General features: G+C 41.2%; 1 protein-coding gene and 1 long non-coding RNA gene across 5 annotated transcripts in view; one reads left to right on the top strand and one right to left on the bottom strand.

The window, feature by feature from the left end:
- MKLN1 (muskelin 1) overlaps window positions 1-23592 on the bottom strand; it is a 283828-nt gene that overhangs the window by 143519 nt on the left and 116717 nt on the right. Inside the window, exon 1 of one of the 4 annotated variants that reach the window (XM_074315598.2) lies at window positions 1170-1189. The exons of the other annotated variants lie outside the window; for them this stretch is intronic. Within the exon in view, the coding sequence (XP_074171699.1) occupies window positions 1170-1174 (5 nt within the window). The 5' untranslated portion in view covers window positions 1175-1189. Of the gene's footprint in view, window positions 1-1169; window positions 1190-23592 lie in introns of those variants that run through there. 4 annotated transcript variants of the gene reach the window in all.
- The window catches only part of LOC109457901 (uncharacterized), a 141198-nt gene that overhangs the window by 6522 nt on the left and 111084 nt on the right, over window positions 1-23592 (top strand). The window contains exons 2-4 of the long non-coding RNA XR_016021936.1: window positions 2116-2254; window positions 12647-12732; window positions 20105-20384. This is a non-coding gene — a long non-coding RNA (uncharacterized LOC109457901). The remainder of the gene's footprint in view (window positions 1-2115; window positions 2255-12646; window positions 12733-20104; window positions 20385-23592) is intronic.

The following is a 23592-nucleotide window of genomic DNA, read 5'->3' on the forward strand; positions in this document are numbered from 1 at the left end:
GATTATTTATGTATTCTCTAAGAAGATAGAAGCTTCCTCTCCAGCTCTCCTTTCCACTTTCTAAGCTCTGCCCAGAATCACCTTTAGGGGTTCCTTCCCAGCAGTATTCTACCATGCACCTCAAAAATCTTCCAGCCTCTGCCCATTACCCAATTCCAAATCTGCTTCCGCATTTTTAGGTATGTGTTACAGCAATGCCCCCACTTCTCTGCATCAATTTCTATCTTAGCTCGGGCCGCCCTAACAAATATATCATACACTAGGTGGCTTAAATAATATACATTTATTTCTCACACTTGCAGGCTGGAAAGTCCAAGATCAAGGCACTGGTAGATTTGGTGTCTGGTGAGAGCCTCACTTGCAGATGGCTCCCTTCTTGCTGTAGCCTCACATGGCAGAGAGAGAGAGAGAACTCTGGGTTCTTCATCCCTGTAACGGGCACTAATGCCATCGGGGGGCTTCCACCCTCACAACCCCGTCTAAACATAATCACCTCCCAATGGCCCCATCTCCAAATAACACCACATTGGGGATTGGGGCTTCAACATATGAAATTTGGGGGGACACATTCAGTCCATAGCACTGATTTGTGATTATATTATTTTCAAAATAAAAGGAATTTGCTTAGGTATCATCTACAGATCAGAAGACTAAAAAGAATTAAAGGCATGGGGGCTGTCAATCAATTTTTGCTCAGTAACTGAAGAAAACCACCTTGGGGATTAGAAGAGTGAACTTGCCCCAGTATAATTCCCATTGGATGTTTCTTGTACGCCAGGAACTTACATGTATTATCTCAATTAACCCTCACGATAGCCCTTCAGGTATAAACTCAGATTCTTGAAGGTGAAGATTCACCAAACTATTATATAGTTCCCAAATATGTGCATTCCTAATATGACCCCAGGATTCAGGATCTGGAAGGCCAACAGAAAGAATCTAATGTATTCCTGAAGATAGCAGTTTGCCCCAATCTTCTGTTCGCTCATGGCTTCCGAATTAACTCATTTCCACTTTGTTATTGTTGTTTGAAATCATTTCTTTAAGCTCAACACTGCAAAAGGAACAGGTGAAAGCAAATACCAATGTTTTGTTTGCTAAGTAAGGGCATATCTTATGAGGTCGGACAGTTAAGCTCACAAACGCATCCTAAAAAAAGTGCTACTTACCTCATTGCTAAATATCACTATGGTCACCTTGGAAGTACTCCCTTTGGGAAGCTATGCACCGATGCCAGCACCTAGTCCACCCTTCAAAGCAATTTTGGAACTTTTTCTGGAATGGCCATCAGAGCTGTCGTCATATTACCCTTGATGTCTTCAATGTCATCAAAGTGTCTTCCTTTCAATATTTCCTTTATCTTTGGGTAAAGAAAGATCTCACTGGGAGCCAGATCAGGTGAGTAGGGAGACTGTTCCAATACAGTTATTTGTTTACTGGCTCAAAACTCCTCACAGACAGTGCCGTGTGAGCTGGTGCATTGTCGTGATGCAAGAGCCATGAATTGTTGGCAAAAAGTTCAGGTCGTTCTCATCTTTTTCACGCAGCCTTTTCAGCACTTCCAAATAGTAAATTGGTTCACTGTTTGTCCAGTTGGTACAAATTCATAACGAATAATCCCTCTGACATCAAAAATAACTTGTTGCCACAAGTTCACGAACTTAATTGTCAGACCTCCTATTTATTTTCTAGGACATGGGACCTTCCACCTGGCCCCCGTGGGGGCCTTTGCCCAAGTCATAGGTGGACATTGAGACTAGCTTCAGGTATGAAGCTCGGGTCTGTCTTCTCCCAGGAGGTGGCAGCAGCAGCAGCCTCAGCCTGCTGGAGAAAACAGAATTCATCCTTTTGACTGTTGGCATCCAAACCTAGAAATTCCTGGTTCGAGCGACCACTTTATCCCTCCTTTGGTTTGCTGAGCTTGGTTGGAGCCAGGGCATAGGAAGTGTAGGAACTGGCAATAATTCCTCTCTGAAGTGCCTAGTTATTTTTATAAACACTTCTGTCTGAGCTGTAACCTTGAAGCAAGTGTGAAGAAGAACCAGGAAGTCTGTGGCCAGGGAAAAGCGCTCCAAAAAGAAACAAATAGTAACTCAAACATTTCCATCCACACAGGCATAGATCCACAGGACCCCCATTCACCGTTTGGTGCCACACAAAGAATATCAATTCGAGACCTGGCCCCGCCTCCCAGCTACCAACCAGCTGACCTTGTCATGGGATCTGTCAGAGCTGCAATTTCCTCATCCATGTGGTATGGACTAGGTGATCTTTAAATGCCTGCAAATTCTTAAATTATGAGTTACTGTACTTTTATTTTCGGGATTAAGTAGGGTTGGGCCTTTACCCTTTCAAAATTTAAAAAAATCCCAGACAAAACAAAGCACTACCGGTTCCACGTTAATCCCAGGTGAGCACATATCCTGGTTCCTTGAACACTGCCAGCTGCCTAGGAGGTGGGCAGGAATCCCAGGAAATGTCTGAACACCACAGCGAGGGATGAACTGTCAGCTGCTGGGAGTTGCTTTGCAAATTACCACATCTAAACGAAGCTGACAAAATAATATTCCAAAAAGCAATTAACACTGATTCTTGATGTATTTGGAACCAGAAGTCCTTTTGGGAAAAGTGAAACTGGCTCAGAAAAATTACCCCAGCCCTCTGGGTAGAAATATTTGAGGTTAAGGGGATTCTTCAGTCAGATCTGTTGGTGCTTTTGTTCCGTCAGCTGGTCTTTAGTGAAGGAGAACACAAAATGAGCTCTCGTTTCCTCCTGCTTCATCCTGCTTGCGCTTACCTTCATTGCCTGGACTGCTTACATTCATTCAGTAAACACTTATTGGGCACCTACTATATGCCAGGTGCTGGGAGTACACCTAGCTAGTACGGAGCTCACCATCAAGTAGTCAGCTATTAAATGGGCTAACACCCAAAGAATTCAGAAAATCAGGATTAGCATATAAAATATAAAGTAATAATAGTGGACATAGTGGTGGTAGCAGTAGATTCTCTTCATCAGACCACAGGCCAAATATCATATTTTCTAATTAAAGCTATCCCCCAGAACATAGTAGAATCATCTAGAAATAACCCCATAGTCCTATAGGTATTAGCCTCTGTGTCAAGGCAACAGCCCTCTCTTCCTATTTCACTTGAAAAGTCATCACATTAGAATCTCTTCCTGGGTCAGGAAGCTTTGGCTCCAGAAGGTCACTAAATGGAAATATGTATTGTTACCTGGCATGAAAGGAGCAGGGTGAGTGGGGACACCCTCCTCCTTTATCTTTTCCTTTTGAGAATATTAGCTCAGGTTATGGGCAGGTTAACTACGTTTCAATGTTCCTGCAACAGAGGGAACTGGGGAAATGACAGAAATAGGAGAGCATGCTGATAGCAAATTCTGGGTGTCTCCACACTAGAAAAGAGAACCATATCCAGCTTGGAGACTAGGTCAGAGGAATGTCCAGTGGTACCAGGGACGGAGCTGCGTTATATGGTACAACAAACAAGCAGAAAAGAAGCAAATCATTTCTCCTGGTTCCCTCACATCTCAGATGAGTCTGGGGAGGTCAGCTCGTTTGTCTTTAAAGAGACACCAGATGCCCTCGTAATGTGGGAATCACGTAAAATAATTTTTCAAATGCAAATTTGGATAGAGAGCTTTCCTATCATGTTGATAATGTTGATTGATTTTCCTCCTGTATATTTCCAAGTAAGCTCAAAATGGTCTCCTCCTTCACCCTCTACAACCAGTTGTCTGCAATGCCGGTTACTAAATATATAGCACCAAGGTTGAGAACCTCTGGCCTTTGGCTTAATTTGATCCAATTGAATGTTCGTGTCACTGCTCTCATAGCCCAAAATACCAGCATTATAATGGGATTCTCTGGTGAGCACATTCAGAGAGAAGCCTCTTGGCTGCGTATTGGAATCCCACAGGAAACTTTAAAAAAATCCCCATACCACATCCCAAACCAATGACGTATGAGGGGTGGGACCTAGGCGTCAATATACCGGGGGTGCCAAAAAAAAGGTATACACGTGACTTGTATTCATCTTTTGTTACCAGTATATATTGAGTATAACAATTTTAATGCAGTTTTTTTCCTTTCTTAAAATGTGTATGCATTTTTTTTTTGGCACCCTCTGTAATTTTAAGTTCCTCAAAAGATTTCTACGTGCAGCCAAGGAGAGAACTTTCCCCGCTTCTGTCAGGATAGAGACAGGCAGGAAGCTGCGGGTAGCTGACACCTGAGCTCTCCTCCTCCCTTTGGAATGTCTCCTGAGAAGTCCGCATGAAGAAACCAGATCCTGCAATGACAGCTAGTTTGGACACGCACTTTGTAAGGTTTCCATTTCACCTTTCCCACCTTATCCACTCCTTTTGCATTTAAAATGATTCGAGTACTTAGGGAGCTGTGAACGGTAGTGAATCGGTATTTCCAAGAGAGTTGGTCACAAGTGATGGTGATATAAATGCCATGCTCTAGAATCCCACATTCATCTTAAAAAACAAACATGAATGCTTTTTAAAAAAAATCCCCCACACTCAGTCTTTTTCCTCTCCTCCTCCTTTACCCATGTGTCTCTCTTCCTACCTGTCTCCTTCACCAACTCTCCTATCACTGACTTTCTGTCTGATTCCCGTCACCCCTTGTTTACATTCCATTACTCTGTGTACCACCCTATTCCTTCTGCATCTGAATCCATTTTTTTGCTCTCTGTTCTCTCCCTTGACCCCCACACACACCTCTCTCCTCTATTTCATCATCGTTCCCACTTACAACTCCTTACTTGACTATACTGTAGAACAAAACCATTGTCAGATATTTATATATTAAATAAGGTAGTTTGTTGTTAATTTTAAAAGCAGGTGAGTTCTGACAATGCTGTATTTCTCCATGGAGAAAAAAAAAACTTGCTTATAGTTAGCACTCCTTAAATACTAACTAGAATAATTATTTTTCCTGTAACTGCCTGTATTGGCCATCGATTACTTTCTTCATGGACGTAGTTCAGTGACCCTCAATAGAAAAGTGGTACCCTGTTCCCCAATAATCCCAAAACAGCAGCTGACATCAATGTGAAAAGAGAAACAAGCTAAAAACAGTAGTTGAGTGTATGCACCCTGAATTGCATATTCAGTTGCAAAATCATCATCATCATTATTACTGTAATTGCAGAGGGGAGTCATTTAAATAATTGTTCAAAGTGTCTTCTTGAGGAAATAACTAAATCAGGGCCAGCTGTCATGAACCAACCTACAATAATAATCTCATATGTGCATCTTCAGTATTCATAGCAACTCTACAATAACAAATTTGTGCATTCATATAATGTCCTTAAACAACCTAAAAAATAAACAAACCTTGATCAAATCCAGTATCTCACTTGGTAGTTGACCTGTGTTTTTAAGTAGTCCTGGAACAACCTTAGAATCATAAACCACTCAAGCAAAAATTGCACCATCCATTCAATGACAAGCTAGGATGGGTGACCCAGCATCCACCTGCTACATTAGGGAACAAATCTAGGTACAAGTAGAGAGCAAACCAGGTTGAGAGGTCTGCAGACAACTGAAACATTTAAGAGAATTATCCAGACAAGCTTTATGGACTTGAAATTTGTAAACACACAGGAACTGTGAGAAAAGAGGGAAGGCCTTGTTTTTAGTTTACTTGCAAAATCAGTCAGAAGCATTTGAGATTTCTCTCTTCCCAGGATGCAGCTGTGAAATGACTAATAGGAACGAAGTGAGCCTGCACCAAGGACTGAATGTGCCACTTCACTAGGAACAGAAAATGTTCCCCTCATAGAGGCTGTCCTCTCAGATCAGTACCTTGGGTGTTTTAAAGCGCATCAGCCAGAATATGGTGCGTTTATAAAGAGCCAGAACCATCCAGGCACCTTTGCAAATTTTCTTTATATCTCAGTACTTCTGAATCTTGTTTGTATCTTCTATGTACCTGAAGGAACTCAGAAGAAAGGGGAAAAGGGAGAAGGAGAAAGAAAATTTCCAATCATATTGCTTTATCCTTGCTGGGCTTTCAAGTAGGAGTCTTGCTGAAGGCTTGGCCTGAGCAATTTCAGAATGGTGAATGACCTGAGCCTGCTTCTTTTAAAGTGGGGAGCTGCTCTGATTCCGTCTGTCCGGGTTCTACATATCATACACCTAGGTACAATGGCTCAATATTATTTGCATCCCCACCTAAAATCAATTTGCCCACATACAGTCTCATCCTGTTTCAGTAATTAAAATATTTTCTGCGAAAGAATTAGAAGGGGCACCGATTGACATTTTGAAAAAAAAATTTTTTAAATGCACAATCTATGTTCAGTAGGTCCTCGAATAATGTTTTGTTCAACATCGTTTCATTATAACGTTGATGAGATGCCTTAGGAACTTCACTCTCATTTATATCAGTTAGCCTGTGGTAATATTGGTTTCGTTATACATCATTTCACTTAAACTCCCATAATCTACTGACAATATTGAGGACCTACTATATATTTTTATTTCACTGTAAAAGTAAGGCACCAACATAAAAATAAATTCAAAGGTCAACAAAGTTTAAAATGGAAAGAAAAACATCCCTTCCCACTCTTACCAAGGTACGCACTGTTAACTATTTCTTGTGTATTCTTTCTACATAGCATATATAATTTATACACCATTTTTACACAAAGCAGATCATATAATATACAGTGTCCTATAATGAGGTAATAGAAAATATATACATTGGTCTCTATCTGCCCCCAGTTCCTGGCATAGAACTAAAACCCTTGTAAATGCTTAAGTGATAAGAGACTAGGAGCATTTTTTTTGTTCGAATACCTGCTCCCTGACTCAGTGTTCCTAAATCCCTTTGAACTTCCTGATAGGAGTGTCTTTTGTTGTAGTGATGTGGGCTCCTTAATGGCTCCTGGATGGGGTGGGGGCTGGTCCCCTGAAAGACCAAGTTATGATTAGAAGCTTGGAATTTCCAGGCCCACCCCCAATTTTCAGACAGAGGCGAGGGCTGGAAATGGACTTAATCACTGATGATGCCTATGTGATGAAGGCTTCATAAAAACCCCCGTAGTGGAGGATTCTGAGAGCTTCTGGATTGGTGAACACAGCCCCCTAACTTCATAGGACAGAAGCTCCTGCCCTGGGGACCCTCCAAGACCTCGCCCAATTATCTCTTCATCTGGCTGTTCATCTACATCCTTTATTATATCATAAACTGGAAAATATAAGTAAGTGTTTCCCTGAGTTCTGTGAGCTGTTCTCGCAAATAATCAAATCCAAGGGGGATGAAATCATGGGAACTGCCAATTTGTAGCCAAGTCAGACAGAATTTGTGGGTAACTCGGGGACCTACTGGTTGAGATTGGGATCTGAATTGGGGAGCAGTCTTCTGGGACTGAGCCCTTAACCTGTGGATCTCCAGGTAGATAGTGTCAGCGTTTAATTAAATTGTAAGACACCCAGATGATGTCACAGAGAATTTCCTGGTGTGGGAAAAATTCCCACACATCTGGTGTCAGAAGCGTTGTGAGTGTGGTGGTCGTGTGAGAGGGAAGGAGAGAGACACAGGAGGAAGAGAGAGTTTTCATAAACACCTATACTTTGCTTTATTCATCTAATAATGTATAAAAAAATTTCTGTGTCAGCAGATACAGATCTTGTAAGATCTTTTCATCATTGGATGTGCCATAATTTATTTAACCATTGCTCCACTGAGGAACATTGAAATCATATCTATTTTTTGTTATTATACACAATTTTTCCATGAATATCCTTACACATATGTCATTGGGAGCTTGTATGACTTTAGCTATAGGATAAATTCCTTTAAATGAGATGGCTCGGTCAAAATAAATGTACATTGAAGGTTGGCCTAGATAGTCCCAAATTGTAACCCTTAGTAAACGGTTCCCATCCACCTTTCCATCAACAGTATAAGTTTATTGATAACCCTACCAAAACTGAGTTTTATCAAACTTTCAACTTTTCGTTAACCTGATAGGTAAAAATGATACCACATATTGTGATTTGCACTTTTCTGAGCATCAATGAAGTGATGTGTTTTTTTTCAAGTAGTTTTTGCCATTCTTATTTTCTTGATGAAGTATTTGTTCATATTCTTTGCCTATTTTTCTGTTCATATTTTTCCCCTCATAAAACTAAGATCTCTTTATAAAATAAAGAAATAAGCACCTTTTCTCTTGGGCTGCAAACAATTTTTTCTTCTGTGCCATTTGTCTTTTGCTCTTACAGTGTTTTCTTGTTGTTGCCATATTTATTTTTATCACATAAAAGTTTCTAATGTTTTACACTAAAGCGTTGATCAATATTTTCCTTTTTGGTTTCTGTCTATGTTTTAAATATTAGTTCTCTTACAAGATTGGTCTCTTTACAGTTGCCACTTTACTGTACCAGGGCTTGATTTGAATTCCACTGCGTCATATGATATAGGTTAACATACTAGGTTTTACTGTGGAAAGAGGAAACTTACAACGTCAAGGTCATTGAGAGAAGGAAGGGCATGGAGACCCCAACCTCTTATTGTCCCTGGCTGACCTGCTGGCCTCACAGAATGGTTTGTGTTCCAGGAAAGGGAACTTTGCCCTTCTTTTGATCTCCTTCTTGTATAGAATTAGTGTGAGAGTAGCCTTATCAGTGAATGGAAAAGTCAAACTGTCTTGGCACCAGACAGCCTGGATTTTGGTGCCAGCTGTTTACCAGAGTTGTCTGGGAAACACACACAAGCTGCTCAGCACCTAGACTTTTGGTTCTGTAGGATGTTACACAAGAGAAGGGAGGCCAGTGGTCCCATGGGTAGCTGAGCTTCCGTAGTTCCTCAGGCTGGGAGCAGACCTTTTCCTCAGCCCCAACCCCCCATACCTGGTTTGAGCTAGCTCATTGTCCCGGCAACACAGAGTAAACACCTAGATTTGTTTAGAACAAGCCTGCTCTTTGCATCACATTAAATTACTAACGCGTCAGGCAGTGGAGATGAGATTAACTTTTAAAAAGTTACCCCCAACTTTTTGTTTTGAAAACTTTCAAACCCAAAAGATTGAAAGAATAATACAATGAATGCTCCTATACTCATCACCTAGATTCACCAATTGTTAACATTTTGTCACCTTTTTCTTTATCTCTTCCTATAAATGTACATTTTTATCCATTGAAGCCTTTGGAAGTAGGTTGAGTACTTTATGACAGTTCACTCAAAATAATTCAGCATACATCTCCTAAGAATAAAGCATTCACCTACATAACTTCAATACCATTTTCAGACCTAGGAAAATTAACAATTCAATTTGTCTAATTCCACATTCAAATTTCTCTAATTGTCCCAAATGTTTTTTGTCACCATATTCTTTTGTTGGATGCAAGACCTTAACAAGGTCCATACATTGCATTTGATTCTGTCTCTCCAGTCCAGTGCCCCGAAGTAGATATTTAGCAATGCCTGGAGATACTTTTGATTGTCACAGTTAGAGGTGCTATTGGCATCTAGTGGATGGGGACCCAAATGTCTGCTAAATATCCCACAATACACACGACAAGCCCCTACAACAAAGAATTATCTGGTTCAAAATGTCAGTTAGTGCTGACATTGAAAAATTTTGTTGTAGTCTATCTAGAACAGTCTCCTCACTTTGTTGTTGTTGATGTTTTCATGACATTGACTTGTAGTGTCCAGGCCAGTTGTAATGCAGAGTGTCCCACAGTCGAGGTTTTTCGGATTGTTTTCTCATGATTAGTTTCCATTTAAACATATTTGACAAGAGTATTACATACGTCACTGTAATGGTTAGCTATTGCTGCGTAACAACGTGCCTGAAAACGCAGTAGGTGGCATAATATTAACAACCATTGGTTGGGTCCTTCTGCTGATCTGGGTTGGGCTCAGCTGATTTGGGCCAGACTCATTTATGGATCTGCAGTCATTTGGAAGATTGAGTAGGGGCTGGCTGGTCTAGGATGGCTGGGCTCAGCTCCATTCATCTAGCACACTTAGCAGGCTAGCTCTGGCTGTTCTCATGGAAGCAACAGGGGTCTGAAATAGAGCGGAAGCATGCAAGGTCTTCTAAAGTCTAGGCTTAGAATTGGCACTCTGTCACTTCCACGGCATTATGTTGGCCAAAGAAGGTAAAAAGCCAGCCGAGATTCAAGTGGTAGAGAAATGAACTCTACCTCAATGGGAGTTGCTGCAGACACATTGCAAGGGGTGTGGATGAGGACAGGAAAGAATCTAGGCCTATTGCCATCAGTCTATCACGGTGATATTCTGTACCTCTTGTTGCATCATGTCAAGCGGTACATAATGTCAGGTTGTCCCACTATTAGTGATGTTAAGTTTGATAACTTGATTAAGTGGTAACCTGCAAAGCTCTCTTTGGGAAAGCTCTTTCTTTCTTATTTGTGGGGTGAGACTGTTTCTATCCTTTTCACCACTGTATTAGTTTCCTAGGGCTGCTGTCACAAAATACCCACAAATTGGGTGACTTAAACCAACAGAAATGTATTGTCTCACAGTTCTGGAGGCTGGAAGTATGTAAACAATGTACGTTTAGCAGGGCTCCCTCTGAAACCACAGGGGAGAATCCTTCCCTGCCACTTCCAGTGTCTGGTAGCCCCAGTTAGTCCTTGGCTTGCCGCTGTAGCACTTCAGTTCCCCTTCCATCTTCACATGGCATTCTCCCTGTGTCTCTGTGTCTTCACCTGACCATCCGTCTTCTTATAAGGACACCAGTTATATGGGATTAGGGTCTCATCCTTCTGGAATATGATGATCATTTTAACTAATTATATCGATTCTGACCCTATTTCTGAATAAGCTCACATTCGAGGGTCCTTGGGTTTACAACTTCAACATACCTTTTCTTGGGAAATAATTCAACCCATAACACCTATCAACCCTTCACCGAAAGGTTTTATCATCCATTGATAATCTTTGATTGAATCAGTTATTACATTGGGGATTGCAAAACGATATTTTTCTTAGGTCTCATCATTTCTTCAATATGTATTAGCTGTCATTCTTCTGTAAAAAAGAAGGGTTTGTTTTCCTGTTTCTCCCCCATCTCATATTTTTTCCCTCCCCCACCGCTTTTTTAAATCACTTTGAATGTGTGCCTTTCTCTTTTATCATCATTTTTATACAAGCATACACACAAAATTTTGGTGATCAAATGGTCTCATATTTGGCTAGTGAGAGCCCATAAAGTCAACTCTTAAAGAAGAAAAGCATAATAAGTATTTAAACTTTTACTAAATTTAAAATTCTTCTTTCAAAAATGTGACCACTCTCACTAATCTATCCCATGGGACCGACTTCTGCTGTCCAGATCAGTTAGGGCTCACGTTTTTCTCCCTAGGGAGGCTATGTGATTGTCCCCGTGGAAAAAGTATCACCGTCATTCCTAAAGTATGGCCATAAATTTTTTTTTTAAAAAAGCTCTCATTTATTGAGCACTCTGCTGGACATACGTCATTTTGATGATCATAATAACTATGTCCATGTAATGTTACTATAGATTACAAATGAGAAATCTGAGGCTTAAAGTGAGATACTGGAAAGAGCATAGATTTTGCAAACTGATGGTTTGAATCTTGGCTCTATCTCTTATTAGGTATGTGACCTGGAGCCTCTGTAGGCTTTGGTTTGTTTATCTGTACTATGGCCATGATGATATTTGCTTCACAGGTTTGAGCACAGCAGCTCACCTAACCTAAAGTAGGTGTTTATTCTCTTCTTTCTATCCTGATGACAGGCCATGACTTCTAGGTCATGTTGGATAAATGACAGTGCCATAAAGTCCACCAGCAATCAATCAGGAGTCGATCAAGCTCCTTAATTCAGAACATGCTCATTAGGAAGTAAAGATAGCTTGACCTAAGTTTCAGCTAAAGTTTATCTTTAAATATCTTTGAAAAAAAGAAAAACCAGTTTGGTAATCAATTTCTTAAACCATAGTGTGGGAAGGAGATCGTATCTATTCAACTTAAGAGAACAACTTTCAGGGAGCTCTTTTGCACTTTACGTACACAGGAGGAAGCTCATTTACAAATCAATCTTCAAAATAGGCTCAACTTGTTCACCTGAGAAAAGAGTGCCCTTATTCATTCCATAGATGGTAGGGAACACCTTCTATGACCCACGCAGTGTTCCAGGCATTTGGGATACATCAAAGAATAAAACCAACATTCCTGCCCTTGTTTGCCTTCTAGTTAGGGGGAGACAGGAGAAAAACAAATACATTTGCAAATTATAGAGAATATTGGGAGTAGGTAGGTGCTAATGAGAAAAAGAAATGAAGCAGGGGTGCAGAGGAGGAGCCTGCAATTTCAAATAGGGTTGTCGTCGTTTCAAAGGTGACATTGGAGCAAGGATTTGAAGAAGGTGAAGAAATGGGTCGTGTGGCCGTGTCGGAGAACAAGAAACACCAAGGCCCTTGGGCAGGAGGGTGCTTGGCCTGCGGGGGGCACAGCAAGGAGGCCAGTGAGGCTGGAGTGCAACGAATGATGGGAAGGGTTTCATTTATTTAACAAACACTGAAATAGCCTCACTAGTAGCACTAGTCTAAGCACTTAAACAATAGTATCTAATCCACTATGTGAAGTGAATACTGTTCTTCTCTTTTCCAGATGAGAAAACTGAAGCACAGGAAAGTGAAATAACTGCCCCCCAAATCATGTAACCATCCAGTTCTGGAGCAGAGACTGCAGCTCAGGTAATCTATCTCTAAAGACTTTGGGTGCTTTGAAGCACCCAGGTTGGTGTCCTGCCTCTTTGTAGTGACAGATGAGGTCTGATGACTGGGGACCAGATCCCATAGGTTGTTAAAGGCCACTGGGAAGGATTTGGGTTTGTTTTATTCTGAGTGATGTGGGTTTTGAACAGAAGAATGATGTGTGTTTGTTTTTGGGATTCCAGAAATTTCCAAAACATGTATGTGCTTTCAGTGTGTACTACTCTTAGCATTTAATATACTTAGATAAAGTCAAAAGACTCTCAATGTACGGGAACAAAGAAAATTGCATATGTATAATTTAGAGATGATCTCCCATCAAATACCATTTGTCTAAGGGTAAACGCTTTTGTTTTTTAAGTCATACAAGAACCACTTTATTGTGTGGATTTAGCAACACTTACTGGATTCCCCGAAAATAAGACCGGGTCTTGTATTCATTTTTGCTCCTAAAGATGAGTTAGGGAATATTTTCAGGGGATGTCATCCTGAAAAATCATGCTAGGGCTTATTTTCCAGTTAGGTCTTATTTTCGGGGAAACACGGTATGTACTTGGCTGTGCTTTCTTGGGGGCACCAAGGCAAAGTATTATCCAAAGAGCTTAGTTGTCCTACTTTGAAGGGGAAAAAAATGTATAGGAGCAAGTGGACTATGGAAGATATGTCCCATCTACCTACCGAAGGTGATGAGTTAGTGTTGCTGCCTTCTTGGGTCTTAATGTGTCAGCACCCTGAGGTGGGCCACCAACCTTCACAAGGACTCTACGACCTCAAGTGCCAAGTGACCCAGAGGCAACTGCCTTTAAGAGGATCTCAAGGACCCTGGCTCACACCACCCACCCTGCTCAAGGAGCACTTAGGAAAAGCTCCGGCAGAGTCAGCCTGGAGAAGAGAAAGCTTTGGGAAGATTACACAGTCATCCAAGGATGACATTAATGATCATAATAATTGCCACCATTTATTTAGCATTTACTGTATGCCTAGCATCGGCCAAACGCTTTGTAAGCATGAGCTATATAGTAAACCAGGGCTTAAAGGGATTAAGTAAATTGCCCAAGACCATGTGCTGCTGTGACATAAGTGCAGCTCTTCCTGTCTCCGAAGCCCATGTTCCTACTCATATAGTCTATGCTGCCTAGGAATATAATTCTCTGTGGTTATTCCTTCTGTAACCTTCAAAACACTGACGTTCTGGAGGCAGCTCTAGTTCTGAATTTCCAACTGCCTGTTGGACATAACTGCAAGTTTCAGTCTTGACCTTTCTTGTTCTGTTGAGTTTATCAGACACATCTTATGTGCCTCATCAGATTCTCTCATCATCATCTCTCAAATCCTCAGTTCCAGTATGGAGAGTCCTCAAAAAACTAAAAATATATATGCCATACGACCCGGCAATTCCACTTCTGGATATTTATCCAAAGAAAACAAAAACACTAATTCGAAAAGATATACGCACCCTTATATTCATTGCAACATTACTACCGTGTTTCCCCGAAAATAAGATCTAGCCAGACAATCAGCTCTAGTGAGTCTTTTGGAGAAAAAATTAATACAAAACCCGGTATTATATTATATTATATTATATTATATTATATTATATTATATTATATTATATTATATTATATTATATTATATTATATTAACCCTGTCTTATAGTAAAATAAGACTGCGTCTTATATTAATTTTTGCTCCAAAAGACGCATTAGAGCCTGATTGTCTGGCTAGGTCTTATTTTCAGGGAAACACGGTAGTAATAGCTAAGATACGGAAGCAACCTAGCAACCTAGATATCTATCAATAGTGAATGGATAAAAAAGATGTGGTGCATATATACGAGGTCTGACAATTAAGTTCGCGAACTTGTTGCAACGATGTTGCTAACCTTTTTTGAAAACAGAGGGATTGTTCATTATGAATTTGTACCAACTGGGCAAACAGTTAACCAAGTTTACTATTTGGAAGTGCTGAAAAGGCTGCGTGAAAAAGTTAGACTAAAAGTGAGACGACCTGAACTTTTTCGCCAACAATTCATGGCTCTTGCATCACGACAATGCACCAGCTCACACGGCACTGTCTGGGAGGGAGTTTTTAGCCAGTAAACAAATAACTTTATTGGAATACCCTCTCTACTTACCTGACCTTGCCCCCAGTGACTTCTTTCTTTACTCGAAGATAAAGAAAATATTGAAAGGAAGACATTTTGATGACATTCAGGACATCGAGGTAATATGACAACAGCTGTGATGGCCATTCCAGAAAAAGAGTTCCAAAATTGCTTTGAGGGGTGGACTAGGCACTGGCATCAGTGCATAGCTTCCCAAGGGGAGTACTTCGAAGGTGACCATTGTGATATTCAGCAATGAGGTATGTAGCACTTTTTTTAGGATAAGTTCGTGAACTTAATTGTCAAACCTTTGTAAGTCCAGCAGAGAAAGACAAATACTGTATGGTTTCACTTATACGTGGAAACCTAAAAATAAAACAAAACAAGCAAGCAAAAGGAAAATGGACTCATAACATAGACCCAAGGGATCATTACCAGAAGGAAAGGGGTGAGGTGAACGGTGAGAAGGAGAAGAGGAACCTAGTCAATAATATTGCGATAAGTTTGCACAGTGACACAATTTTACTAGATTTAGTGGGGTGATCACCTTGTAAGGTATAAAAATGTTGAATCACTAAATTGTACACCTGAAACAAATACAACCAATCTAAGATTGTATGCCAACTATACTTAAATAAATAAATTTTTAAAAATCCTCAGTTCCTTATTCTGTCTCAGCCACTACTGCAGCTGCCTTGCTTTGTTTGGTTCCATGTAGTCCTGCTACCTCATCTGACACTTGCCCAGCCTGGCCCTCCCGCTTAACTGCCACTAAACAATCTGTCTCAACAGCTACATGTTGTGAATTTCTGGCTTCTCTGCCTACTCCCCAACCAGGATTAAAGACCATACCATAGAACATTGCCTGTAGCTTGCTGAGAGACAAACAATGGCAACATATGAGGAAAGTAACTCCTGGTGTGGTCAATTTTGATCAGTGGGAAATAGGATATGGGAGGGAATCATAAGGATGGATTCCTTTCCCTGTCTCCCCCTCAGAATTGACCTGAGCTTGTTTGAACCATATAGAGTGTCTAGAGATATTCTGCATGGACACGCTGGCATACCTATGTCTCAGCAGATTGCCCATACATCATCTTGCGTTGCTTCCTGTCTTTCTCTGTCTTTCTTCCTTTTTACTACCCTAGGATTTCATCTCCTAAATAAAACATTAGCGTGAATTCTTGGTTTGAGTTCTATTGTTCTAGAAAACATAGGCTAAGATATCCAGACACCGTCTCTCTCAATGGATCCACCACTTCCTAAATTCTCTTGGCTCAAAACTAAACTTCCAAGACATAATAATACTGTCAGTTTTATTGGTATATTTGATAGAATTCACTCATTCCTCCAAAAAGGTGCAGTTTATTTGAAAGAAAATAAAAATAATTGAAAGGATCCTGGGTGGTAAACAATTTCTGAACCAGTAGCTCAAAACTACCATCAATCCTAAATCCACTCATGTCCTGAGTATCTCACAACTAGCTTTGCCTTTCCTTTCTAATCCTGCCCTGGTCTGGATTCCTCACTTGGACTGTTAGAACACCTTCCTAATTTGTCTTTCTGTTTCCACATTCGTCTACTTCTGATCCAATCGGAATACCATTGCCATCAGATCAATAGTCCTAAAAACTGATTTTATCTTGCTCTGCCATGTTAACTTTTTTCTTCAGTTAACTTTTCACTGCCCATAGAATAATGTGTCACGTTCCTGCTAAAACTAATCTTCACTCAAGGCCATCCGCAAACTCTTGTGACCTCCATTTCCAGCTTTAATACCAACTATAAAGGTTCTCTATTTGAATTACACCACCCAGTATTCTGAGCTGCTTGCTTTTCCCAAACATAGGTTGCACTTTTCTAAGACCACCAGACCTCAGCTATTGAATTAGAAAACAGAAGTACTTATGGGTTTTGGGTACCCCCCTTTCCCCCCCCAGGAAGTACCAGAATCGCTGCCACATCCATAACCACCTCCCAGGGATTTTTAATAGACGGGACACCAAATTATGTATCAACTTATCCTGCCGTTCCAAACAAGTAGGCGCCTAACCTAGGGCAAAAATCCTTTGCTGACGTGATGGCTTATCAAGGAATCTCTGCCTAACAGCCTGCACTGGATGGGGGCAGCCAAACCAGTCAGGTCCTTTGGGGGAGTTGAATATGAAATACAGGGAGGGAGTCGCCAATTAACGTTCTTCTTCCCTCTGTGTATCTTTTAGGGAGAAGCTAAAAGATACATAGAGGGAAGGAAGAATGTGATCATGTGGCCTCAGAAACCATGAAGCAATAGAAGCTGTGAGATAGAGAAAAGACTGGAAAGTACTCAGTAGCAAGGGCAGCGGAAACAGAGTCACAATGATAGCAGATAATTAGAGTACAGAGCAACGGGTAATTACTGCTGAAGAAGCCACAAGATAACCCAGCTGCTATGGCTGTATTGTGTGCTGCGTCACCTTCCAGGCCCCACTAGTCATTCCATAAACAGAGATTGAGGGAACCTGAGTCTCTCTGTCCTGGAGATCAAATGTTTGCCTCCCAGTCTCTGTATCAGTCAGTATCATAGCAGGAAACGAAAGGCACACTCACCTTGGGTTTTGAAAGGAATTGGATGAAGACACTGTTCCCAGGGAAGGATGTATGGTTAGGGAAGGTAGGAGCAACATTGAGGCACCCAAAGACTAGCAAGAATGGAAGCTCAGGGCTGAAGAGACGAGGGGAGGAAATAATGTGATGGGAGTCTAGAAAGAGCTAGGGACCATGAAGGGGCATAGCTGCTGCCAGAACCATGGTGCTAAAAAGCAGGGAGGAAAGAAGAAGAAATATATCAACCCCTTTTTCCTCCTCTGATACTTTCTGATGCCTCCTACTGGCCAAACCCCACAGTAAGCCAGAGGGCAGTAGATAGAGCCCAGGGGATGTCATCCGTGGGTAACAGCTTCATGGGTCACAGAGCAGGGCAGAGAAGGATAAGGGGCTGTCATGGGCTGACTAGTGGCCCCTCCCCAAAAAAATGTGTCCATGCCCTAATACCTGGAACCTGAGAATATTAGCTTGTAAGATGTGATCCAATTCAGAATCCCAAGTAGACGAGCTTATCGTAGTTTAATTTCATGGGCCCTAAGTGCACTCACTTGTACCCTAATAAAAGAGAAGGAGGGGAGTTTTGAAAACTAAGAAGGGGAGGCAATACGACCACATAATCAGAAATTAGAGTGAAGTGGCCACAAGCCAAGGAAAGCCTGGAGCCATCAGAAACTGGAAGAGGCGAGGAACAGACTCTCCCCTGGAGCCTTCGGAGGGAGCGTGGCCCTGCCAAAACCTTGATTTTGAACTTCTGGACTCCAGGGCTGTGAGAAAGCAAAAATTCTATTGTTTTAAGCCACCCAGTTTGTGGTAATTTGTTAAGGCTGTCACCGGAAACTAACACAGGGGCCAAATGAAGAAATACCAGCACAAACTGTATTCATCTCGAATGCCGTGCTGACCAGGATGATGTGTCCCCAGTCACCTTGGCTGGAAATTCTTTTGCCTCCCTTCTACATCCCCTTTGGTGCTTCTTTTTGGACCCTTCCTTTGGATTCGACTTAAACGTTCCCAAGTTATAGTGACTTCTGCATACAAATACCTTTTCATCCTAACCAGGTTATAACATTCCTTTTGAGAACGAGAACCCTGCCTTGTACATCTTTGTAGCCTGTGAAAATCCTAGCACAGTACTTTGAACAGAGTGGATATTCTGTAATTGGTAAATGAGAAAGAAAGCTTCCATCTGTCCATCTGTAAATGGAAAATAGCAATTTCCACAGACATGCCTTTCAGAGATGATAATGGCAGTGTTTACCAGAAACAATTTCTGTACCTGTAACAAAATGATATATCTGAAACACCCACTCCTGCTGGAGCAGTACCTTAGGAAAAAATTACATTTAGTTTTACCATGTCCTCCATTTCATGTGGAGTTGAAACTCCCTGCAGTTCACCCGTAGGAAAAGGCAGGGGATTAATAAGAAAATCTAAGAACTGAATATTGGTGCTCTCTCAGGAACTTTGATTCATCCAATAAATATTTATCAAAGGACGATTATGTTATAAAGTACAGTCCATAAATGCCGGACACACACACACACACACACAAACACACACACTAAGGCATGATCCCAAGTAATTGTCACACAATATGATGAATGCTTTTTATAAGAACAAAATGCTATGGGACCAGAAAGAAGGAAATGATTAACTCTATGGATGGGAGTTTCACCAAAAAAAGGTCACATTTAAGCTGAGTTTTTTTAGGACTTCATCAGGCAGAGGCGAAGTCAAGAGCGTTGGGAACCAAGAGAAATAACTTTTCCTGAGCTGTTGCCAAGCAAACCACACCCTCAGCTCAGCCCTGTTGTATCCAGCCCTATTTTTATTCATTATCCTCATAGCTGGTGGATAGTGAGAGAGGAGGAGAATGCTGACTGCTTCCCTACTTTGCATCTAGATTTGCATCAAAGAAAGGAGATTATCTGGAGGAAAAGTAGAGGCTGACCTCTAACAAGGGCAATAAAGATGAGTCTGGAGAACCATGCAGTGAAGCCGTAGTAAACACACTTACCTTTCCTGAGTTTCAACCTCCATTCTGAAAACTGAAGTGGGCTATCCTATGGAAGTGTGTGATACCTGGACGTAAATAGCTCAGAGGAAAGCAGGCAAGGAATGAAAGCACCCCTTAGTCTCATTGCCCCAAACCAGGAGGCACTTCTTTGTGGCAAAGTTCCCTTGAATGGGAATAATGGCTGAAGCCCTTTTCCCTCCCCTACGCTGACCTTCAGATCACTCCTTGGGGAACAACTCTGTCCCGGGCACCGCCCAACTTCTCCCCCCACTCAGCCCTTCTAGGCCTCTGAGACCAGAGCAGAGCTGGTTATGAGTGGGAGGAGTAAACCCTTGGGAAAGCAGCCAGGAGAGAGGGAAAGACTGCCCTAAACCTACCAGGGGGGCCGAGGGTTCCCCATCCTCACCCTGTACCTTCCACTGGAAAATGGGGAAGCTGGGAAACCAGATTCCAGCCTCAAAATCCACATCACTTGTCCTTGTTTTCTCAAGAAGCCTCTACCTTCCAGCCCTTGCCAGGAAGCCGGCGGCATTTTCACAAAGCAGTAATAACAAGGACAGAGAGTTCTAGCCTGCTGGAGCCTGCTGGCTGGTCACTCTTTCCACTGCCTTTTGTTTTCATGCATCATTCCCTTACTTGCTTCTCAGATTCCTCAGGGCTTTGAAAAAGCCACAAATGCTGCATACAGTGACACCACCCAGCGGGCTGGCAGACACCGCTTCCATGCGCCCTGCCCGAAGCGATGGCACAGAAGCAAGCCCTGACAACTGACGCCCCGTCGTACACCTCGTGAGAGGCAAGACAGCTTTGAGAACGCGACCCCCGAGCACCCATCAGCCTAGCCGGCAAAGGGGGGGCTTCACATAAGTGCCACCCAGTGGACTGGTCCGTTACATACCTCTGTTTGATTCAAAATACATCTGCAAGGTATGTTGGACAATGATACTTCTCTACCTGTCCTCAAGGATCTGAATGCAGCCAACACATGCCACCAACGAAGTGACAGAGCATTCTCACTGTGACAATTCTCACATCCATATATTAGATTGTGGATACATACATCCATGGGGCAGAGGCTCTCAGTGATATTCGTGGTTCACATCACCTGGGGCCTGTTTCAGACCACACTCCAGAGCAACCCTACCAGAATCTGAAAGTAGGGTCCTGGCATGTTGGTTAAACTTGACAGTGTTGGTTAGAATGCGGGAAAGAGAAATTCTCACATACCATTGATGAGAGTGAAAATTAGTTCGGCTACTACGGAAAGTAACCTAGAGAGCAATGGAATAAAGTTGAGAATGTGCATATTCTATTCCCTAGAAATTTCTATTCTAGATACAGTCTAGAAGAACTCTCACACGTGTGCCCAATGAGGTATCTATATGTAAATTCATTGTATCATGATTTGAAATAGCAAGAAACGAGCATAAATATCTACGCACAGAATATATCCTAGAGCATTTGTGTGATGGGACTATATTGCAGGGCTATCTAGTATATCTATTTTATAAAGAAGGGACTAGCTCTGCAAGTACCACATGGATACATTTCAAGAACGTGATATTGAAAAAAACACAAATTTCAGAAAAATATGTATGCTACTTATATACATGTTTAAACAACCAAAACATATATGCTGTGTAGTAAAAATATAAAAACATGGGAGAAGGATTCCCACAATCTTTAAGAGATTGGGTATCTCTAGGTAGAGGGGATGGAAGGACCTACCATTGTAACTAAAATGTTTTATTTATTTATTGTTAATCTTAAGGAACCATGGCACGCCGTTATCATTTATGAAATCTGGACAGTGGATATCACATGTCCCAACAGTGACTCTGAGCGTCTTCCATAGCAGAAGGATCTTTTGAGATTTTTAGGATTCTCAAGTGCTGAAAATAAAAGTTTGTTTATGGGGATAAGCCATCCCCGGAAACGCAGAGGTCACTACTGAGCCCTCTTAGTAATGTCTGCCCTTTGAAATGTTTTCCATTCATGGAGTCGTTGTTACACAGATTCACACACACACTCTCTTACTCAGGTGTGCTTGTGACCTCCTGGATTTGTCAGGATCCTTGATCACATGCAATGGAATGAAGCTAGGGATTGGTGCTCATTTGGATACCATTATTATAATCATATCCAGAGATTCCCAAACCTGGCTGAAAATCAGAATTACCTGATAAAAAATTTAAGGCCGTCATCCATGCCTCGGCCTCTGAGGATATGATGCAGTTGTTCTGAGGTGAAACCCTGGAATCTGTATTTTTAATAGGCTTGTCAAGAGATGTGCTGATGATCAGCCAGGTTTGAGAAATGATGACAACTAACTATGGTTATGTTTCACTAATGTTTTCAAAGAGGTTAGGATGGGAGAGAGATGGGAGAAAAAGAAGCAAGAAAACTAAAGGAGGAAAGAAAGGAAGAAGGAAGAAGGGCGGGACAGAGTGAACTTTCAAGTCCTTCCTACTCTGTTTTTTCCTGACCTCTGCAACTTTGAATTATCTCTCCATCCCCTGAACTTTGCTACAGCTCTAATTATCTGTAATGTTCATTTGTCAATTCTGTACTTCCCTTTACATTGCTGTGATGGGCTATTATTTACTCACTAGATTTATGTCTTATTTCTTGAATTAGGCTGTCAGTTTATTCAGGACAGGGACCATTATCTTGTTTATCTATGTATTTTTTATAGTATCTAACACAATGCCTTGAACAGAGTAAACAGTAAAGCATCATGATTAAGAATATAAGCTAAAACAAGCTCAGAAATATGGCAGGACATAAGATCAATATACAAAAATAAATTGTATCTCTATACACTAGCAATGAGCAATCTGAAAATGAAATCAATACAATCCCTATCCAGATCCCAGCTTTTCTTTCTTCCTCCCTCCCTCTCTTTCTTTCTTTCTTTCTCTCTCTCTCTCTCTCTCTCTCTCTCTCTCTCTCTCTCTCTCTCCTTTTTTTCTTTCTTCTTCCTCTCTCTTTCCCTCCCTCCCTCCCTCCCTCCCTCCCTCCCTCCCTCTCTCTCTCTCTCTCTCTCTCTCTCTCTCTCTCTCTCTCTCTCTCTCTCTCGTTTTGTTTCTTTCCAGAAGTTGACAGGCTCATCCTACAATTCATATGTAACCCAGAATAGCCAAAACGTTATTGAAGAGAAATTCAGTCATTTCTCTTCAATATTGAAGAGAAAAAACAAAGTTGGAAGATACACATTTCCTGATTTCAAAAACTGCAATAATCAAGACATAAGGCATAAGGATACATGTTTAGATCAATGGAATTGAATTGAGTGTCCTGAAATAAACCCTCACATTTATGGTCAATTGATTTTTGACAGAGGTGCCAAGACAATTCAATAGGGAAAGTCTAGTTTTCTCAATAAATGGTGCTGGGTTAACTGGATATTCACATGCAAAAGAGTAAGTTGGACTATACCTCACACCACACAAATAAATTAACTCAAAATAGATCATAGACCTAAATGTAAAGTTACTCCTAGCAGAATACATAGGAGTAAACCTTTATGACTTTGGAATTGGCAGTGGTTTCTTAGATATGTCACTAAAAGCAGAAGTAACAAAAGGGAAAAATATAGATACACTGTACTTCAAAATTAAAAACTTATGTGCTTCACAGAACACCATCAAGAAAGTAAAAAGACAACCCACAGATTTAGAGACAACCTTTGCCAATGGTATATTTGACAAGAAAGTTCTATCCAGAATATATAAAAACCTATTATAAGTCAGTGCTAAAAAGACAACCCAGTTAAAACATGGGCTAGCCTACAACCCTGTGAAAAAATACATTTCTGTTATTTAGGCCACCCAACCTGTGGTATTTTGTTATGCCGGCTGTAGCAAACTAATACAGTGGTTCTTTTGAATAAGTAACAATGATGTCATGTCTGAGAAAGGCCTATGCTTTGAATTATTGCATTTTTCAGGGTGGTATCTTTTGATCACTCATGTCATCAATTGTTAGACATGTGAGAACTCTCCAGAAGATCAAGTACTATGCAATAGTTTCCATGCACAGGCCCCGTAGAGCCCTGGCCTTTGAGGAGGCCCCGTTCACCTACCCACAGGAAGGTAAATAGAGGCAGATCTCTCCAGACCCTCGGGATTTTCAT

This window comes from Rhinolophus sinicus, chromosome 8 (genome assembly GCF_057876585.1).
Source record: "Rhinolophus sinicus isolate RSI-liver-muscle chromosome 8, RSI-T2T, whole genome shotgun sequence".
Lineage (NCBI taxonomy): Eukaryota > Metazoa > Chordata > Mammalia > Chiroptera > Rhinolophidae > Rhinolophus > Rhinolophus sinicus.